The 17,722-nt window shown below is 49.3% G+C and overlaps 1 protein-coding gene across 3 annotated transcripts in view; it reads right to left on the reverse strand.

The window, feature by feature from the left end:
• Positions 1-2,568: 2,568 nt before the first annotated feature.
• The window catches only part of slc12a9 (solute carrier family 12 member 9), a 38,316-nt gene continuing 23,162 nt past the window's right edge, over positions 2,569-17,722 (reverse strand). For all 3 annotated transcript variants that reach the window (XM_072591389.1, XM_072591387.1, XM_072591388.1), the window contains 8 exons: positions 15,739-15,850; positions 14,304-14,461; positions 11,420-11,502; positions 9,793-9,917; positions 8,058-8,250; positions 7,283-7,457; positions 5,831-5,977; positions 2,569-3,665 (listed from right to left, as the gene is read on the reverse strand). In XM_072591389.1, coding sequence (XP_072447490.1) covers positions 2,866-3,665; positions 5,831-5,977; positions 7,283-7,457; positions 8,058-8,250; positions 9,793-9,917; positions 11,420-11,502; positions 14,304-14,461; positions 15,739-15,850 — 1,793 coding nt within the window. In that variant the 3' untranslated portion in view covers positions 2,569-2,865. The remainder of the gene's footprint in view (positions 3,666-5,830; positions 5,978-7,282; positions 7,458-8,057; positions 8,251-9,792; positions 9,918-11,419; positions 11,503-14,303; positions 14,462-15,738; positions 15,851-17,722) is intronic.

Below are 17,722 nucleotides of genomic sequence, written 5' to 3' on the forward strand. Positions count from 1 at the left end.
AATCTAGTCCACCTGCCAGCATCTGGCCCATATCTTCCCCCCTAAAACCCTTCCTATTTATACCCATCCAAATGCCTTTTAAAATGGTCCAATTGTACCAGCCTCCACCACTTCCTCTGGCAGCTCATTCCATACATAGACCACCCCCTGCATGAAAAAGTTGCCCTTTAGGTCTCATATCTCTCCCCTCTCACTCTAAACCTATGCCCTCTAGTTCTGGACTCCCCCCACCCCAGGGAAAAGACTTTGTCTATTTATCCTATCCATGCCCCTCATGATTTTGTAAACTTCTAAAAAAAAAAGGTCACCCCTCAGCCTCAGATGCTCTACGGGTTAGGTGAAAGGGAGGACTGCAGATCACAGTCGAGAGAGAGAGAGAGAGAGAGAGAGAGGAGAGAGAGAGAGAGAGAGAGAGAGAGAGAGAGAGAGAGAGAGAGAGAGAGAGAGAGAGAGAGAGAGAGAGAGAGAGAGAGAGAGAGAGAGAGAGAGAGAGAGAGAGAGAGAGAGAGAGAGAGAGAGAGAGAGAGAGAGAGAGAGAGAGAGAGAGAGAGAGAGAGATATATATATATATATATGCTGGAACGGCACAACAGGTCAGGCAGCAGCCAAGGGGCAGGAGAATCGACAAAGGGCCTTTGCCCAAAACAAGGCGTTTTGCCCAAAATGTCGATTCTCCTGCTCCTCAGATGCTGCCTGACCTGCTGTGCTTTTTTCAGCACCACACTCTCGATCCCACGGGTTGCCTGAGGGGGCAAGAAATTATGGAGAGTAGACACGGTCTTTTAATTTGAAATTGAGAAGCCCACTTTTGTGTACAGCACGATCAAATAATGCGATCATGATAGACCAGGAAACCTGAAAGAAGAGAGAGGTCATCTAGCCAAAATAACGTGGAAACCCAGCAAAACAGGGAAAGCTCGGAAAAGTAACAGAGGGGGAATATGAATGAAAAAAAAAGGACAGGTAAAGACTCATTAAGCAAATACAGTGTATCCATTTTCACATAAAATGACGACGATAAACTAGAAGATATAGGGAACCCAAAAATATATAGCAAAGATAATTTACAAAAACTACCAACTTGGTTGGGAAAAAAAAGAGGGGTAATGGAGCACCTCCCTTGAATTAAAAAAAAGTGCTTTTTCAGGAGATCTGGGATTGAGGAGGATTGTCTGGAATCCTCAGCATTGGCAAACACAAAAATCAAAACAATACACAGGGGAGGTCTTCGGTCCACACAACATTTGAGATGGACTCTGACAACCTCAAACATTTACCTCTGAAGGTGACACGGGTAACTGCTTAGAGTAGCTGGTGTGGGGTACGAGGTACACAAAAGGGTTAATGCTCAGGAGGGGGTTTAAACTTGGCTTGAAGGAAGGAGACAGAGGGTGGTGCTGGAGGGTTGCTTTTCAGCCTGGAGGCTTGTGACCAGCGGTGTGCCACAAGGGATCAATGCTGGATCCACTGCTTTTCATTTATATAAGTGATTTGGATGTGAATGCAGGAGGTAATTTGCAGATGACACCCAAATTGGTGGCACGGTGGACAGTGAAGATTTTCAGTACAATGGGACTGTGATCGAATGGACTGAGGAATGACGGAGGAGGTTAATTTAGTTAAATTGAGGTGCTGCATCGTGGGAAAGCAGATCTTATACACCTAATGGTAAGGTCCTGGGGGTGTTGCTGGAGTGGAGTGTGTGAGTGAGTGAGTGGAGTGTGAGAGTGAGTGAGTGGAGTGTGAGAGTGAGTGAGTGGAGTGTGAGAGTGAGTGAGTGGAGTGTGTGAGTGAGTGAGTGGAGTGTGTGAGTGAGTGAGTGGAGTGTGTGAGTGAGTGAGTGGAGTGTGTGAGTGAGTGAGTGGAGTGTGTGAGTGAGTGAGTGGAGTGTGTGAGTGAGTGAGTGGAGTGTGTGAGTGAGTGAGTGGAGTGTGTGAGTGAGTGAGTGGAGTGTGTGAGTGAGTGAGTGGAGTGTGTGAGTGAGTGAGTGGAGTGTGTGAGTGAGTGAGTGGAGTGTGTGAGTGAGTGAGTGGAGTGTGTGAGTGAGTGAGTGGAGTGTGTGAGTGAGTGGAGTGTGTGTGTGAGTGGAGTGTGTGTGTGAGTGGAGTGGAGTGTGTGTGTGAGTGGAGTGGAGTGTGTGTGTGAGTGGAGTGGAGTGTGTGTGTGAGTGGAGTGGAGTGTGTGTGTGAGTGGAGTGGAGTGTGTGTGTGAGTGGAGTGGAGTGTGTGTGTGAGTGGAGTGGAGTGTGTGTGTGAGTGGAGTGGAGTGTGTGTGTGAGTGGAGTGTGTGACCAAACCAGGAACTCACTCCCTGGAAACACACAGAAGGAGGCCCAAGATCCATCTGGGCCTTCCCTACAGGCAGAGGCCATCGACAGGATGGCCTGTGTGGGGTCAGCCCCAGGCCCTGGTTGGGAAGGTCTGACAGAGACAGAGACAATGCTGGGAGTTGGCTGGAGGGCCTGGGCTGCCATTACCATGGCGATGCCTCACCAAAATCACTACACAGGAAGATCCCAGACCGACACGGAGTCACTTTTACAAAAAGGAAAAAAAAACGTGGAACAAATATTGTTTAATATTTTAATAAGTTAGAATCCCACCCTCACTTATGGAAAAAACATTTTAAATCCAAATTACACAATCCTTTCCCCTCAAAGCCCTACCCCATTCTTTATTTATTTAAATATAAATAACAGTGATGAGCAGGAACCCCACCCTTTTTCCTCGCTCTCTTTTTAAATAAAGTGTCCGAGGCACGGTTATATTTTTGTTGACCAGGCGAGATGGTCAGTTAGAGTTCAGAGTCTGTGCCCGTTAGGGCTTTCTGTTTTTAAAGGGAGCAGGGAATGGCTGGTGGAGCCTGTCATAGGTCGGTGCAAGTGACTGGAGTTAGGCCGTGGATCAGGAGTGTAGGCCCCAAGTCTTCGGTCAGGATAGCCAGCTGCTCCAGGTAACGCTGGGAGTGGGTGGTTTCAGTAGGAGGCCTGGGCAGGTAGAGGAACCGGACGGCCGTGTGGAAACCCTGGTCTAGGATCATACGGTTGACCGCCTGCAGATATCCATCGGAGACATGGTCGGCTGAGGCCTGCCCGCTAGGCCCCACCGCCTCCCAGGTGACAATCTTGATGGTGGCCTTGATGCGCAGCTGGTCCAAGAGCCGCCGCAGCTTCTCCTCCTTCCGGACCCAGCTGCCGTCGCCGGGCTCGATGCACAGGAAGATCCGCAGGCGTGCAGCCTTCCAGGAGGCCACCATGGTCAGGACACAGGCCATCTGCAGCAGGAAGAGGCTGCACACGTCCACGTAGTCAGTGCTATCGGGCCTCAGAAGGTTCAGAGGCCACACGTCAATGGACACCCTCTCCGGCCGCGTCTTGGACAGCAGCAGCCCCTTCCGGTCCATGGCAAAGAAACCCCGCGCCAGGCACACATTCTTCTGCATCTTGAGAGCGTCAGAGATGATAGCGACGTACTCCTGCTCAGACAGGTTCTTGGGGGTCTCGTCGTCCCGCACGGGGGGGAAGTGGGCCTGCAGCGAGGCAAGGTCCACACCAAAGTGGTCATTGTTGTCCCTGGCGTCCCTGAAGGCCGGGTCATGCAGGAAGTAGTCATCAGGAACGGAGTGGTCGTAGAATCCAAGGACCAACGTGTTCGGCTTCATCCCACCTGAGAGACAGAAAAACAGAATCACGTCGTCAGGGGTGAGGAGCTGACACGACAACGGGCAGACCGCCCTTCTGCCCAAACAGTCCATACTTCCCCAACTTGTACGCCTCATTCATTTGTGTTTTGCCCATATCCCTCTAAAATCTTCCCTATCCACGATGGACCTGCCTTTCAAAATATTGTCATTACACCCACCCCGAACACGGACTCTGGCAGAGTCAGTCACGCAGCACGGAAACAGATCCTTCAGCCCAACCTGTCTATCCCGACCAGATATCCTAACCTAATCTAGCCCCAGTTGCCAGCATCTCGCCCATATCCCTCCAAACCCTTCCTATTCATATACCCATCCAAATGCCTTTTAAATGTTGCAATTGTACCAGCCTCCACCACTTCCTCTGGCCGTTCATTCCATACACGTACCACCCTCTGCGTGAAAATGTTGTCCCTTATAAGTCTTTCCCCTCTCACCCTAAACCTATGCCCTCTAGTTCTGGGACTCCCCCCCCCCCCCCACCCCAGGGAAAACACTGTCTATTTACCCTATCCATGCCCCTCATGATTTTATAAACCTCTATAAAAAGTCACCCCTCAGCCACCGACGATCTAAGGGAAAACAGCCTGTTCAGCCTCTCCCTGAAGCTCAAACCCTCCAACCTCAGCAACATCCTTGTAAATCTTTTCTGAACCCTTTCAAGTTTCACAACATCTTTCCGATAGGAGGGAGAACAGAATTGCACCCAATGTTCCAACAGTAACTTCAATATCTTTGACATGATTCCCCCAGCTCCTATACACGATGCACTGACCAGTAAAGGAAAAAAAAGTGTACCAAACTCCTTCACTATCCTGTCTGCGTGGGACTCTGGAGAGTCAAGTGGCTAACTCTGAGCTCGCTGTAGAAACAGGAGGGAGGCCGCTCTGATCAATGTCAGGCTCAATTATAAACGGGGGTTTCCATTGATGTTAGGAATGAGGACTCCCTGTTCTTACACCTCCTCCCCCCCCCATTGCCAGTGTCTGTAATTCTCTCCCCCTTCACTGGGCGGGGGGGGGAAAAGCAGTGAAAGCTGGGCCGTTCGATATATTCAAAGCTTAGAAACTTTGATCGAAGACGTACGAAAGTTGGGTGAGCGGGGGAGAACGAAAGCAGAAAGAGAGTCTGTACAACCAGCTCAGATCCAGGGGGACACTCTGGGCAGAATGGCCTCTCATTATGCTGTGATTTGCAGTGTGCCAGCACTGGATTAGGGCAATTGCTGAAGGCAAAAGGACTCTTGGTTGTGGGGGGGGGGGGGGGGGGGGGTAGGTGCATGAAAGAAGAGACTAAAACAATGGCCAACAGTTTAAAATGAAGGGGACACTCCACTGAAGGGGAGAGATGAGGAGGGTTGTTGAATATTAAAGGGACCGGGGGTGGGGGGGGGGTTTAATTCACCCATCCAATCAAGGGAGCAGATATTTCAAAAAAACTTTCAGCAGAAGGGGGATGTGGATTTAAGGCACACAATCTTATTTATTAGAATGGGGCTGAATGGCCTCCTGTTCATCCAGCAAGGAAACAGACCCCTTCAGCCCAACTAGTCCGTGCTGACCATAATCCCAGATGGCTAATCCCACCTGCCTGCTCCTGGCCCATATCCCTCCAAAACATTTCCAAATCATTAACTTATCCAAAATGTCTTTTAATCACTGTAACTACACCCACATCCACCACTTCCTCTGAAAGTTCATTCCATACACAAAATGAGTGCAAAATAAAACATTGCCTGTTGTTTTTTTTTTTAAAAAATAAATCTCTCTCCTCACATTGAAAATACACCCCCTGGTTTTGAAATCTCACACCCAGGAGGGGGGAGAAAAGGCAACTACCATTCACCTTATCTATACCCTTCATGATTTTTATAAACCTCCATTAGGTCACCCGTGAGCCTCAGATTCTCAGTGTTAAAAACCCAATGTTCCCGGTAAATCCCTTTCTCATCCCTCTCCAGTTTAATAACATCCGTCCTGTAACAGGGCAACCAACACTGGACACCGTTCTCCAAAAAAAAAAACAAGTCTTCAAGGAGGATCCCAGCATTCTATCGCCCACTGAGCTTCTCAAAGCCGATCGCCGGATCCCCTTGCTGCACCCCCACCCCGGGTGAGTTTTGACCTCTTACCTAGCCCAGTGATACGGAGTAGATGCTGCACACCCTGGCGCACTGTCGGGGACAGAGTCAGATCAACAAATGCTTTGACGTTCAGCTTGTCCACGAGACTCAGCCAGAAGTTGTACTGGGGCTGGATGGGGTCAGTGGGAAGAGTGTCTAAGAAGAGGGAAGAGGGAATCAGTTCAGAGTGCAGACACTCACCACAGAAAGCAGCTCAAAAACACGACAAACAACAAAGAAAAAGGCACGTCCTTCACAAAACAAAAGTCCAAAAAGCTCCTGTATTTTAACACAAACCACCAAGGGAAGGCTGGTGCTGTTGCAACATTCCTGTTCTAATCATTATGGGGCCCAGGCTCATAACCCATGGTCTGTGGCTCATAGCGCAAATGGTGGAATTTAAATCTAATTCGTAAAACCCGGAATTGGAAATACTCTCAATAAGTCGGTCATCGATACAAAGCCCCTCAAAAATCAGGGGCTAATACCCCTTTAAGGAGTCGGGTGGAGGGGGGGGGGGTAAAGAAGAGGAAATCAACTGTGCTTACCTAGTCCATTCTACACGTGACTCCATGCACACCAGAGAGGACCAAGCAAGCGACCCGTTAAAGGGGTAACTAGGGATGGCCATGACAATGACATCCCAGGAAATAAAACTCCTGGAGCAGGGGAGGAAAAAGGTCCGAATCCCACGCACAGTTGTGAAACGTGGTAAAAGAAATTTTAAAAAGCCACAAGTGGCAAGAGACAAGATTCCTGGTCAGCCATGCAAATAAAAATTTTAAAAAGTTGCCTCTGCAGCTGAATTGCAGCTTTAGGGAGTTGGGTCGCACAGGGCGATTTAAAAAAAGGGAAAATGGAAAGAGGCAGTGCCAGATAATCTTTTTAAAAAATGCTCATTTGTTTCCCTTCCTCCCCCCAGGTATCACATTATTGGACTGGGTACCTCATCCACACTCCTCTGGGTTGGTACAGTTGGCATCCACATGTAGCCAAATCTAGAACGTTACACCTGTCACCAAAACGATAGTCATCACGACACTCAAACCCAAAAAAAAACTCAAACCCGGTCCTATAAAGTTTTGATAGCAACCTCTTGGTTTTTTTTGGAGCGGAGGGGGCTTTTCATTTCATAAATTGTTTAAAACTAAATGAAACAGAGTCAGGTGAGGGCCCACCCCCACAGCCCAGAACCACTCACGCCCCAGACCTCAGCAAGGCCCCAAATCAGTGACAGAAACCTGAAAATAAAAGCAATACTGTTATATCGGCCACATTATTTTTGTGGCCCACCCCCTCCCCCCACCGATGTTTGGCTCTTTTGATGGCTTTGCTTGATCCATCATCTGGCCAGGCAACCCAAGAGGAGCTCGGTTTCGGCAACTAGTCATAAAGTGTCACGTTATAGTCACTTCGTACCGACCTCCACCCTCTCCGACCAGAAGCAAGGCGCCATCTTACCAAGGTCCCCAATTTGCACGTGGCCCAGCACGAAGAGCCCCCCTTTCTTCAGGTCGTTGATGAAGGTTATGAGCTGGGCGCTGGTCCGTGGATTGGCCACCATCAGCAGAATCTGGGGCCTCCAGAACTTGACGTGCTCTTTCCGGACATCCAGCAGCAACAAATACTTCCTCACCTGGAAACGGGAACAAAGGCAACCTGACCAGTGATATCCCGGCTTCCAGGCCTCAGGCCTGTAGGTCACCGCGTCACATTCCGCATGCAGGGATTAGTCGCAGCCTGTAATCCAGGCCGACACCCTCTGGGGTCTACCATGACGACAGCCTGCTCTGACCAAAGAGTCACCTTTTCAGTTGAGATGCTAAAAAGGGAGGGGCCCCCCCACCCCAGAGGCTGAGCAAGATCCGGTGTTGACCCCGAATTCCACTGCCCCCAGTATCCTGGGGTCAATGTTCACAGTGGAGGGGAGAAGATAGCAGGGTGTTACCCTCCCTCCCCCCACCGTGATGTTACCATTACTAGTAACCACCAGGAGAACTCAGTGGGTTCCAATCCCACTGACAGGAAGACAAATTCAACTTGGAATCCAGAATCAAAGCTATTGGTGGCTACAGTAACCGTCACTATCCCTCACCGGGCATGGGTGACTCCAGACCCAGGGCAGAGTGGCCAATTCTCAAATGCTCCCTTGCAAGTCAGGAGCTAGCAAGCCAACATAGCTCGAGGGGGGCCAATAGCAGATTTCCGCCCACCCCACACAAAAAAAAACGCTCACCTGGTGGAAGATGAGGGCCTGGCTGATGTAGCCCCAACTGCTAGTCGGAGATCGGTAGTGGATCACCACCAGGAGGGCGAGCATGAGGACAATTCCGCACGAGGCGTAGGCTGGATTGATCAGGAACATCATCACTAGGCAGCTGATGATGCCCAGCAGGCACGTGTGCCAACTGAAGAGCTGGAAGGTCGGCCTGAGTGAGTGAGGGGAGACACCACCATTACAAACACCTCACAAAACGACACTCCCCATTTGGAGGGCCAAGGGGGCCATTTTAGGCCGCATCCCTCCTACAGTTCACCCCACATCCCCTCGAAAGGGAAACTTCAACGGTTTCTCCAAGAGACACTGTCTCTGGAACTATCCCCCAAGGAATATTTTATAATTTTTAAAAAAAAAAGTCCATCCATTCTTGAGTCATACAGCATGGAAACAGACCCTTCGGCCCAACTAGTCCATGCTGACCATAATCCCAAACTAAACTAGTCCTAGCTGCCTGCTCCTGGCCCATATCCCTCCAAACTTTTCCTATTCATGGACTTATCCAAAAATGTCTTTTAAGTATACCAGCATTCACCACTTTGACCGGAAGTTAATTCTATGCACAAACCACTAAATAAATTCACTTCTTGTCCTTTTTTTTTGAAAAGGAGAGCTTTTAAGAGGTCTTCCTCCTCTCACCTTAAAATTATACCCAGAGTTTTGAAATCCCCCACCCTAGTGAAAAGACATCTACCATTTACCTTCTCTCTAACCCTCATGATTTTATAAATCTCTAAGGTCACCCCTTGGCCTCCTTTTCTCCAGAAGATAAAGTCCCAGCCTCTCCTTATAACTCTAATCCTCCATTCCCAGCAACATCCTGGTAAGTCTCTTCTGAACCCTCTCCAGCTTGATAATATATCTTTCCTATAACAGGGTGACCAGAATTGCACAGTATTTCAGAAGAGGCCTCACAACGTCCTTCTTCTGGAAGAGCACAGCAGTTCAGGCAGCATCCGAGGAGCAGTAAAATCACAACGTCCTGTACAACCTCAGCATGACGTCCCAACTCCTACAAAGGTCTGAGCAATGAAGGCACGTGTGCTAAATGCCTTCTTAACCTGCCTGTGTACATGTGAAGCAAACTTCAAAAGAATTATGTACCTTACAGTACACAATTCCCCTCTCAGTCTGTTCTGCAACACAATCTGGGGCCCCACCATTAGTTGTATAAATCAAGACATCTTTGTAATATCAGATAACCTCCTTCAATGTCAACTCTACCACCAATCTTGGTGTCATCCGCAAACCTGCTAACTATACCTCCTATGTTCTCAGTTTGTTTATATAAATGACAAACAAAAGTGGACTCTATCAAGCCTGTGGAACACCACTGGCCACAGACCTGCAATCCAAGAAACCAACCCTCCCATCACTCTTAAGCTGAAGTTTGTATCAAATTGACAAGCTCACCCTAAACCACTGTGATCCAATCCAAGTCGGGAATCTCCGGTTAAAATCAAGCTGGGAGTGGGGGGGTTGAAGGGTGAAGAATGGGGAGCCAGGACAGCAACTATAATTGGTGCAGCAGAGGGGCCAAGTGGCCTGCTTCACATGGCCTGGGGAGATCACACATCACTCATTCATCTACACGCCATCTTGTCCCGCCTCACTGTGGTAACGCCTGCCGGTTATATCTAAACGCAGCGACCTCCTTCCCCTATTGGGGGGGGGAGGGGGTGGTGGGCATTACCTGAAGTTAGGGGCCGAGGCCCATTCCAGGGCCAGGCAGGCGAGATCAACAGCAGCATAGGCCATCAGGAAGAAGATGGTGACTACCCCAGCGATGGTGTTCAACTTGCCAGCAAACAGCACACACTGTCAACGGGGAAGAAGGAATAAATAGAAAATGGGGAGAGATGGGAGGCAAAAAAATAAAAACAAGAATTAAAAAAAAAATGGAGCATGGGTTCACTTTGTTGATAGAGAAATCTTCCCCCAAGAGACGATGGCCCTAGGTGGTACTAATCACTGGAATGTTAACCCAGACACAGGATTAGAGTGGTGCTGGAAAAGCATAGGTCAGGCAGCATCAGAGGAGCAGGGAAAAAACAACATTTCAGCCAAAAGCCCAATTCTGGAAGGAAGTTTGCCCGAAACATCAATTTTTCCTGCCCCTCAGATGCTGCCTGACCTGATGCGCTTTTCCAGCGCCACACGAATCTCGTCTCTGATCTCCAGCATCTGCAGTCCTCACTTTTGCCTCGTTAACCCAAAGAATGTCCTGGGGACCTGGAAGATGGTGGGATTGGAATTCGATTTTTAAAAATCTGAAGTGAGCATGAATCCATCGTCAGAAAACCCTGTCTGGTGCCCCTTCAGGGAAGGTAACTGCTTGTCCTGACCCAGTCAGGCCTACACGCAACTCCAGACCTACAGCAAAGAGGTTGACTCTTAACCTCTGCCTGGGGCAATTAGCGATGGCCACATCCAGTGAGTGAATAAAGCAATCAACCCCACATTCACCCCCAAAAGAGAAGTTGGAGTGGAGGGGGTGAGTGCTCACAGGATTGAGGGAACACCTCAAATCAAAGAGCTCCCCTCAACCAAACCCATCTCCTAATTCAGTGGAGGGGAGGCCATTGGCAGAGAGACTGCGTTGACACACCAGGCCGCTTTGACAGAGCTGCAGGGCCCAACACACTTTCTCCAGACGCTGCCAGAATTCCCAGAACTTTTTGTCATGCCTCGAGGACACCCCGGCTCGGAGGACAATGTCTTCGAGTTAACACCAGTCTGTCGGCACTTCCCATTGTTGGCCGGGGTTGGGGGTATGGAGTATGCCTTCATCATCATCGGACAAATGCTTTTTATAAAAACAAAGCACACATTCCCCTCGACAGCAGGTAAGGAAATGGGAGGATTAGCCAAGGGTGCCACACAAAATGCCGAGGGGGAGTGACAGTACTGTCTGGTCGGCGGAGGCTGGAGCAAGGATAGATCGGGGCCTACATGGAGAAGGTCAGGAGAAACCACTCCAACTCGTGGGAACAGAAGTGGTGGGGGGACAGGGAAAAAGAAGGAGAGAGAAAAACAAAAGAGGGGCCAGATTTCCAACAAAAACAAACATGGAGACAGAAACAAACAATGGCCCTCAGACAGAGAGTGGGATTAGGGTCTGGAATGTTCCACCAAGACAATGCGCCAATGGAGGCCTTCAGCGATCGCCATGGGAACACTGACACAAAACTAACATTAACTAAGCCATGTAGGAGGGAAGTCAGATGACAGCCCAGGGTAGGGAGGGTGGACAGAGTGGTCCCACAGAGAGTTCTTAAAAACAGGTGAACACTTCATAACTGAGGTGGTACTGTTCATACCTGAACCATTAACCAGGTGTAGAGCACCGCGACCCAGGGGTTTCCTGTCTTGGATGTCTTCTTTGCAGGGGCCAGTATTACACCTGTGTTACAAAACCAAACCAAACCGGTTAGCAGCTGGAATTCTGCCACCTTCTGAGGCACTGTCTCCTGTGGAGGCCTCTAACCCAGGGTCAATCCTAACCCCTGCCCCCAACAGGTCCACCCCGAGGGGGTCATCACACACCATCACCTCATTATCCCAATATAGCGGTATTCCTGGCCTGTTCCACTGCTGATGGCCCTGGGACCTCTGCCTCAGGAGAAGGGTTCCAAGCCAGCCCTCTGTCAGATATGGAGAATGGTTCCTACCTCAACCAACTACAACATTTACACTCTCCAAATGGTGGAGAGCAACACAAGGCTGTACAGTCATACAGCATGGAAACAGACCCTTTGGTCGAACCCACCCATGCTGACCAGATATCCTAACCTAACCTAATCCCACCTGCCAGCACCTGGCCCATATCCCTCCAAACCCTTCTTATTCATATACCCATCCAAATGCCTCTTAAATGTTGCAATTGTACCAGCCTCCACCACTACATCTGGCAGCTCATTCCAAACACGTACCACCCTCTGTGTGAAAAGGTTGCCCCATAGGTCCCTTTAGGGGAAATGATTTACAAGGATGTTGCCAGGGTTGGAGGATCTGAGCTAGAGGGACAGGCTGGGGCTGTTTTCCCTGGAGTGTCAAAGGCTGAGGGGTGACCTTACAGAGGTTTATAAAATCATGAGGGGCACGGATAGGATAAATAGACACTTTTCCCTGGGGTGGGGAAAGAGTCCAGAACTAGAGGGCATGGGTTTAGGGCAAGTGGGGAAAAGATTAAAAAAAAAGACCAAGGGGCAACTTTTTCACAGAGGGTGGTATGTGTATGGAATGAGCTGCCAGAGGAAGTGGTGGAGGCTGATACAATTGCAACATTTTAAGAGGCATTTGGATGGGTATATGAATAAGAAGGGTTGGGAGGGATATGGACCAGGTGCAGGCAGGTGGGACTAGATTAGGTTGGGATATCTGGTCGGCATGGATGGGTTGGACCAAAGGGTCTGTTTCCATGCTGTACATTTCTATGACTGTATCACCCCTCAACTTAAAGCTACGCCCCCTCGTGCTAGCCATCACTATCTGAGGTGAAAGGCTCATTGTCCACCCTAACCCGCTGATTATTGTACGTGTCTCCAAGTCACCTCTCAACTTTCTTCTCTCTAACAAAAACAGCCTCAAGTCCCTCAGCCTTTCCTCACAAGGCCTTCCCTCCAGGCCAGGCACAGAGAGTTGGAGGGTCAGAAGCAGAGCAGCCACACGTTTTAAAACTGACTGGCGTCCCAGGCACGTGTGGCCTCCTGGTTGTTCCTTGGAGGTACTGGTGCCAGCACAGAGGGGGTCGGGTACGTTTTGGCACCGGTCATTTCGCCCCACCATTTTGACTCAACTGTTTTGGCACTCATTACTTTGGCACTGAGCTGTTTTGGCGCCAATTCAGAATTTTAAAAAAGTTTTGTTTGGTTTAGATTACCTACAGTATGGAAACAGGCCCTTCGGCCCAACAAGAGCAACCCACCCAGACCCGTTCCCCTACATTTACCCCTTCACCCAACATTATGGGCAATTTAGTATGGCCAATTCACCTGACCTGCACATCTTTGGATTGTGGGAGGAAACCCACGAAGACACGGGGAGAATGTGCAAACTCCACACAGAGTTGCCTGAGGTGGGAACTGAACCTGGGTCTCTGGCACTGTGAGGCAACAGTGCTAACCAACGAGCCATTGCGCCACTCCCTAGTTAAAGAAGAGAGGATGACTAATGACACAATGTAATTTTCTCAACTAGCAAGAGTTGATAGTCAAAGCTGTAATGACCCACTGTAGATTCAAACCTCATTTTGTAATCATTTTCTCATTTAACAATTCTTAATAGTCATCTACTGCCTTGATGATACTTAAGCCCCTCTGCTTTCACATTGGAAAGCTGTAAAATCTTTCTATTTTCTTGTAGAGCCCATACCAAGAAAGTGAATGCAATGTTGTCACTTATCTCAAGATGGTTGGAATATAAAAGCACCGTTGTGCTACTGAGACTTTATAAAGCTCTGGTTAGGCCCCATTTGGAGTACTGTGTCCAGTTTTGGTCCCCACACCTCAGGAAGGACATACTGGCACTGGAGCATGTCCAGCGGAGATTCACACGGATGATCCCTGGAATGGTAGGTCTAACATATGAGGAACGGCTGAGGATCCTGGGATTGTATTCATTGGAGTTTAGAAGATTAAGGGGCGACTTAATAGAGACGTACAAGATAATACATGGCTTGGAAAGGGTGGACACTAGAAAATTGTTTCCGTTAGGCGAGGAGACTAGGACCCGTGGACACAGCCTTAGAATTAAAGGGGGTAAGTTCAGAACAGAAATGCGGAGACATTTCTTCAGCCAGAGAGTGGTGGGCCTGTGGAATTCATTGCCGTAGAGTGCAGTGGAGGCCGGGACACAATGTCTTCAAGGCAGAGATTGATAGATTCTTGTCTCGAGGAATTCAGGGCTACGGGGAGAATGCGGGTAAGTGGAGTTGAAATGCCCATCAGCCATGATTGAATGGCGGAGTGGACTCGATGGGCCGAATGGCCTTACTTCCACTCCTATGTCTTATGGCCTTATGGTCTTACTAGAAATGGCTGAAAACATTCTAAGCAAGAGACAAACCAAAGTTTTCACAGGATGGTTATCTAGATGTATTGGCACCAAAGCAATGAGTGGCGCCAAGTAGTCCCATTCCGGCACAGAGGGGGCTGGGGTTACTCGGTAACACCGCTGCTTTTTACCAGTGGCTGGGTAACTCACCGAAAAGTTCATCGCAGGCCAGGGCATGGAGAATCCTTGAGGCACCAATGAGGGTACTCATCGAGGCAGACAGTGATGCCGCGTACACACCAATAACCACAAACGGGGGCCAGATGTTGATCTGACGGAAAAACACGTAATCTCCTTTCAGCAGCATCCTGACACGGGGCGGGGGGGGGGGGTTGGTAGTGGGAGAACAGCAGGAGAAGGGGCAAAGGGGCCGGGGTGGGGTGCAGAAGGAAAAAAAAGGAACAGTTACATAACCCAGGGTCACATTAAAAAAAAAAGAAAAAAAAAAAAAAAAAAAAGAGTTAACCCCCTCAAATCCTTGCCCATGCGCTCTCCAGCTTTCCTGTAGAATGCCAGCAGTGTGGAAGCAGGCCATTTGGCCCAACCAGCCCACACCAACTCTGAAGACTCACATGCTCCCTCCTTCCCCATGGCTGACCCTAACCTGCATACCCCTAGACATTACAGGACAATTTAGCATGGCCAATCCATCCTGACCTGCACACCTTTGGATTGTGGGAGGAAACTGGAGCACCTGGAGGAAACCCACACAGACACTGGGAGAATGTGCAAACTCCACACAGAGACACCTGAGGATGGGATTAAACTCAAGTCCCTGGTGCTGTGAGGCGGCAGTGCTAACCACTGAGCCCCTGTGCCTCTGCCTTGATGGACACCCCCCCCCCCCCCCTCATGATACAGACAAGGTTTTACTCAATCTTCTCAAAAAAAAAGTTCCGATTTCCCCAATGCAGAGCTGCTCCTCATCCCTAAATCCAAACTCTTTCACATTGAACGCACGTTCTGCTTCTAAGATTTCAAATGCACCAGTTTAACACAACAGTTGCTAGGGGGAGTATGGTTCAGCTTCCTACTGGCTACAGGGGGCTCTGCTTTGGTTCCTGTATCATTCGGACAGGGGTCTGGGAACAAAGGGCTACACCACCTAAAAAGGGCATGACCTCTACCATCGAGAAGGGAGTGAGTAAGCATAGGGGACCACCACCCCTGCAGGTCCCCTTCCCCAACCAGAGGTGGAAATGCAGTCATTCCTCCAGTATCGCTGGGTCCGAAGCATGTAACGCCCTCCCTAATGGTGCCGTGGGGGGGCCCCTTATGGCACACGGGACTGCAGTGGTTCAAGATGGTGGCTCAGCCCCACCTTCTCAGGAGGGCAGCTTAACCAGCAATGCCCAAAACTTGGCCATTTTTCCCCCTCCCATCCTCCAGCACGTCCCTGGCAAAGCATGATGGGAAGCTCCACCTTCCAGTCCCCATCTCCTTGCTCTTCAACTTGCCCCTGCCTCACATTCCAGCGGTCCTCGACAACCTCCTCACTTGCCCCTCCCCACCCCCCCACAGTTTGGCGCACATTCTCCCAAGGGACCCCCACAGAAGGCCCAGGATGGGCTTGACCGGGACTCACCTGTCGCAGGTAAAGCTCACGAGGAAGCAGAGCAGTAGGTAGACCAGGAAGGTGTAGATGACAGCGATGACCGTGCCTTTGGGAATTGCGTAGCTTGGGTTTTTCAAGTCTCCTAGAATGAGAAACGGCCATCAGCAGAACTCCCTGGGCCATGGTCCGCCATTTTTAAAGAGGCCAGACTGTCTTAACTCGACTAAGCGCGTGCACAGCCCTTACCAGAACCAGTTTCTCAAAACACAGATGTTGATGTCGCTGGCTGGGCTAACATTTGTTGCTCGTCCCCAACTGCCTAGAGGTTTTGTTGGGGAGCTAACCTATCACAATTGGACAGTTCTATAGGGCGCAAGGGGGAAAACCAGGGGGTGTGGTCACAGGTTTGGAAAGTGCTGTCTGCTGAGGGGGCAAAAAACAGCAGGGACACTGTCGCAGAACATAAGGGACATTTGGGACAGAGGTGAAGAGAAATTTCTTCAAACAGAATACATTTGCCCCGGTTCTAGAATTGGGCTGATTGAGGCACAGTCATACAGTGTGTTTGAGGCAGGTCTAGAGTTCCAGACATCAGGAGATATAAAGGCTGACAGCAGGCCGAATGGCCTACATCTGTCCCTCTTTAAGGGGGTGGGAAAGTAGGGTCGAGATGGATGATTAACCATCATCTGAGTGAATAGCAGAACAAGGTCAGGGGGCTGAATGGCCTATTCCAGTTGGTGCGCCCAGTGTTTGCCACACAAGGAGATGTGCTGGCCCAGTGGTATTATTGCTGGACCATTAACCCAAAAACTCAGCTAATGTTCTGGGGACCCTGGTTCAAATCCCACCATGGCGTTTGAATTCAGTTTCAAAAAATAAAATCTGAAGTTAAAAAGAGTCTAATGAGGACCATGTTGGAAATTGCGGATTGTTGGAAAAACCCATCTGGTTCACTATGTCCCCTAGGGAAGGAAACCGCTATCCTTACCTGTTCGGGCCTACACATCACTCCAGATCCACAGTAATGCAGTTGACTCTTAAACTGTCCTCTGGGCAATTAGGGATGGGCAAGAACTGCTGGGCTCAGCCAATCAGCTCATCCCGTGAAATAATTTTAAAAAGGAAACACTAGGATAGTAATAGTCAGTCAGTCCATCCCTCTGTGATTACAAGGATGCTGCAGGACCTGAAACAAAAAACTGGTAATGCTTATCCACAGATCTGGGAGGCACGGTGGCTCAGTGGTTAGCACTGCTGCCTCTCAGTGCCAGGGACCCGGGTTCAACTCGACCCTGTGTGGAGCTTGCATTCTTCCTGTGTCTGTATGGGTTTCGTCCAGGTGCACCGGTTTCCTCCCACAGTCCAAAAATGTGCAGGTTAGGGTGGTGTGACTGTGCTAAATTGCCCCATAGTGTTCAGGGGAGTGTAGGTTAGGTGCATTAGTCAGGGCAAATCTGGGGTAATAGAGTAATGGGGAAATGGGTCTGCATGGTTTACTCTTCAGAGGGTCAGTGTGGACTTGAGGCCTATCTTATGGTGCAGCCTGGGAATGGATTATCTCAGGTCTCCCAGTTTAGTGGGCTAAGTGGGAGGAAGAGAGCAATGTGCTGGGAAGGGGTGGAAAGGGAATGAAATGGTGTGTGTATGGATTCTATGATATATAGTAAAAAAGGGTGAGTTTTGATTGATTGGCACATTTACCAAGATACGGTGAAAAGTATTGTTTTACATGCTATCCAGGTAAAAAAAAAAAATCACATGTTATGCAAGTACAAGGGTAATGGAACAGAATGCAGAATATATAGTGTTACAGCTACAGAGGAAGTGCAGGAAAACAGCAACTCGAATGAGAGGTCCCTTAGAAGTGTAATAACAGTGGGGAAGAAGCCATTCTTGAACCTGTTGGTCAGTGTTTCACATAATTCAGATGTTTGCAGATAATAAAAGGCTGGTCTGGAGATGGTTCAACTGATGTAAACAAAAAGTCAAATATTTTATTCTAGATTAGCAC

Source organism: Chiloscyllium punctatum, chromosome 21 (assembly GCF_047496795.1).
Source record: "Chiloscyllium punctatum isolate Juve2018m chromosome 21, sChiPun1.3, whole genome shotgun sequence".
NCBI lineage: Eukaryota > Metazoa > Chordata > Chondrichthyes > Orectolobiformes > Hemiscylliidae > Chiloscyllium > Chiloscyllium punctatum.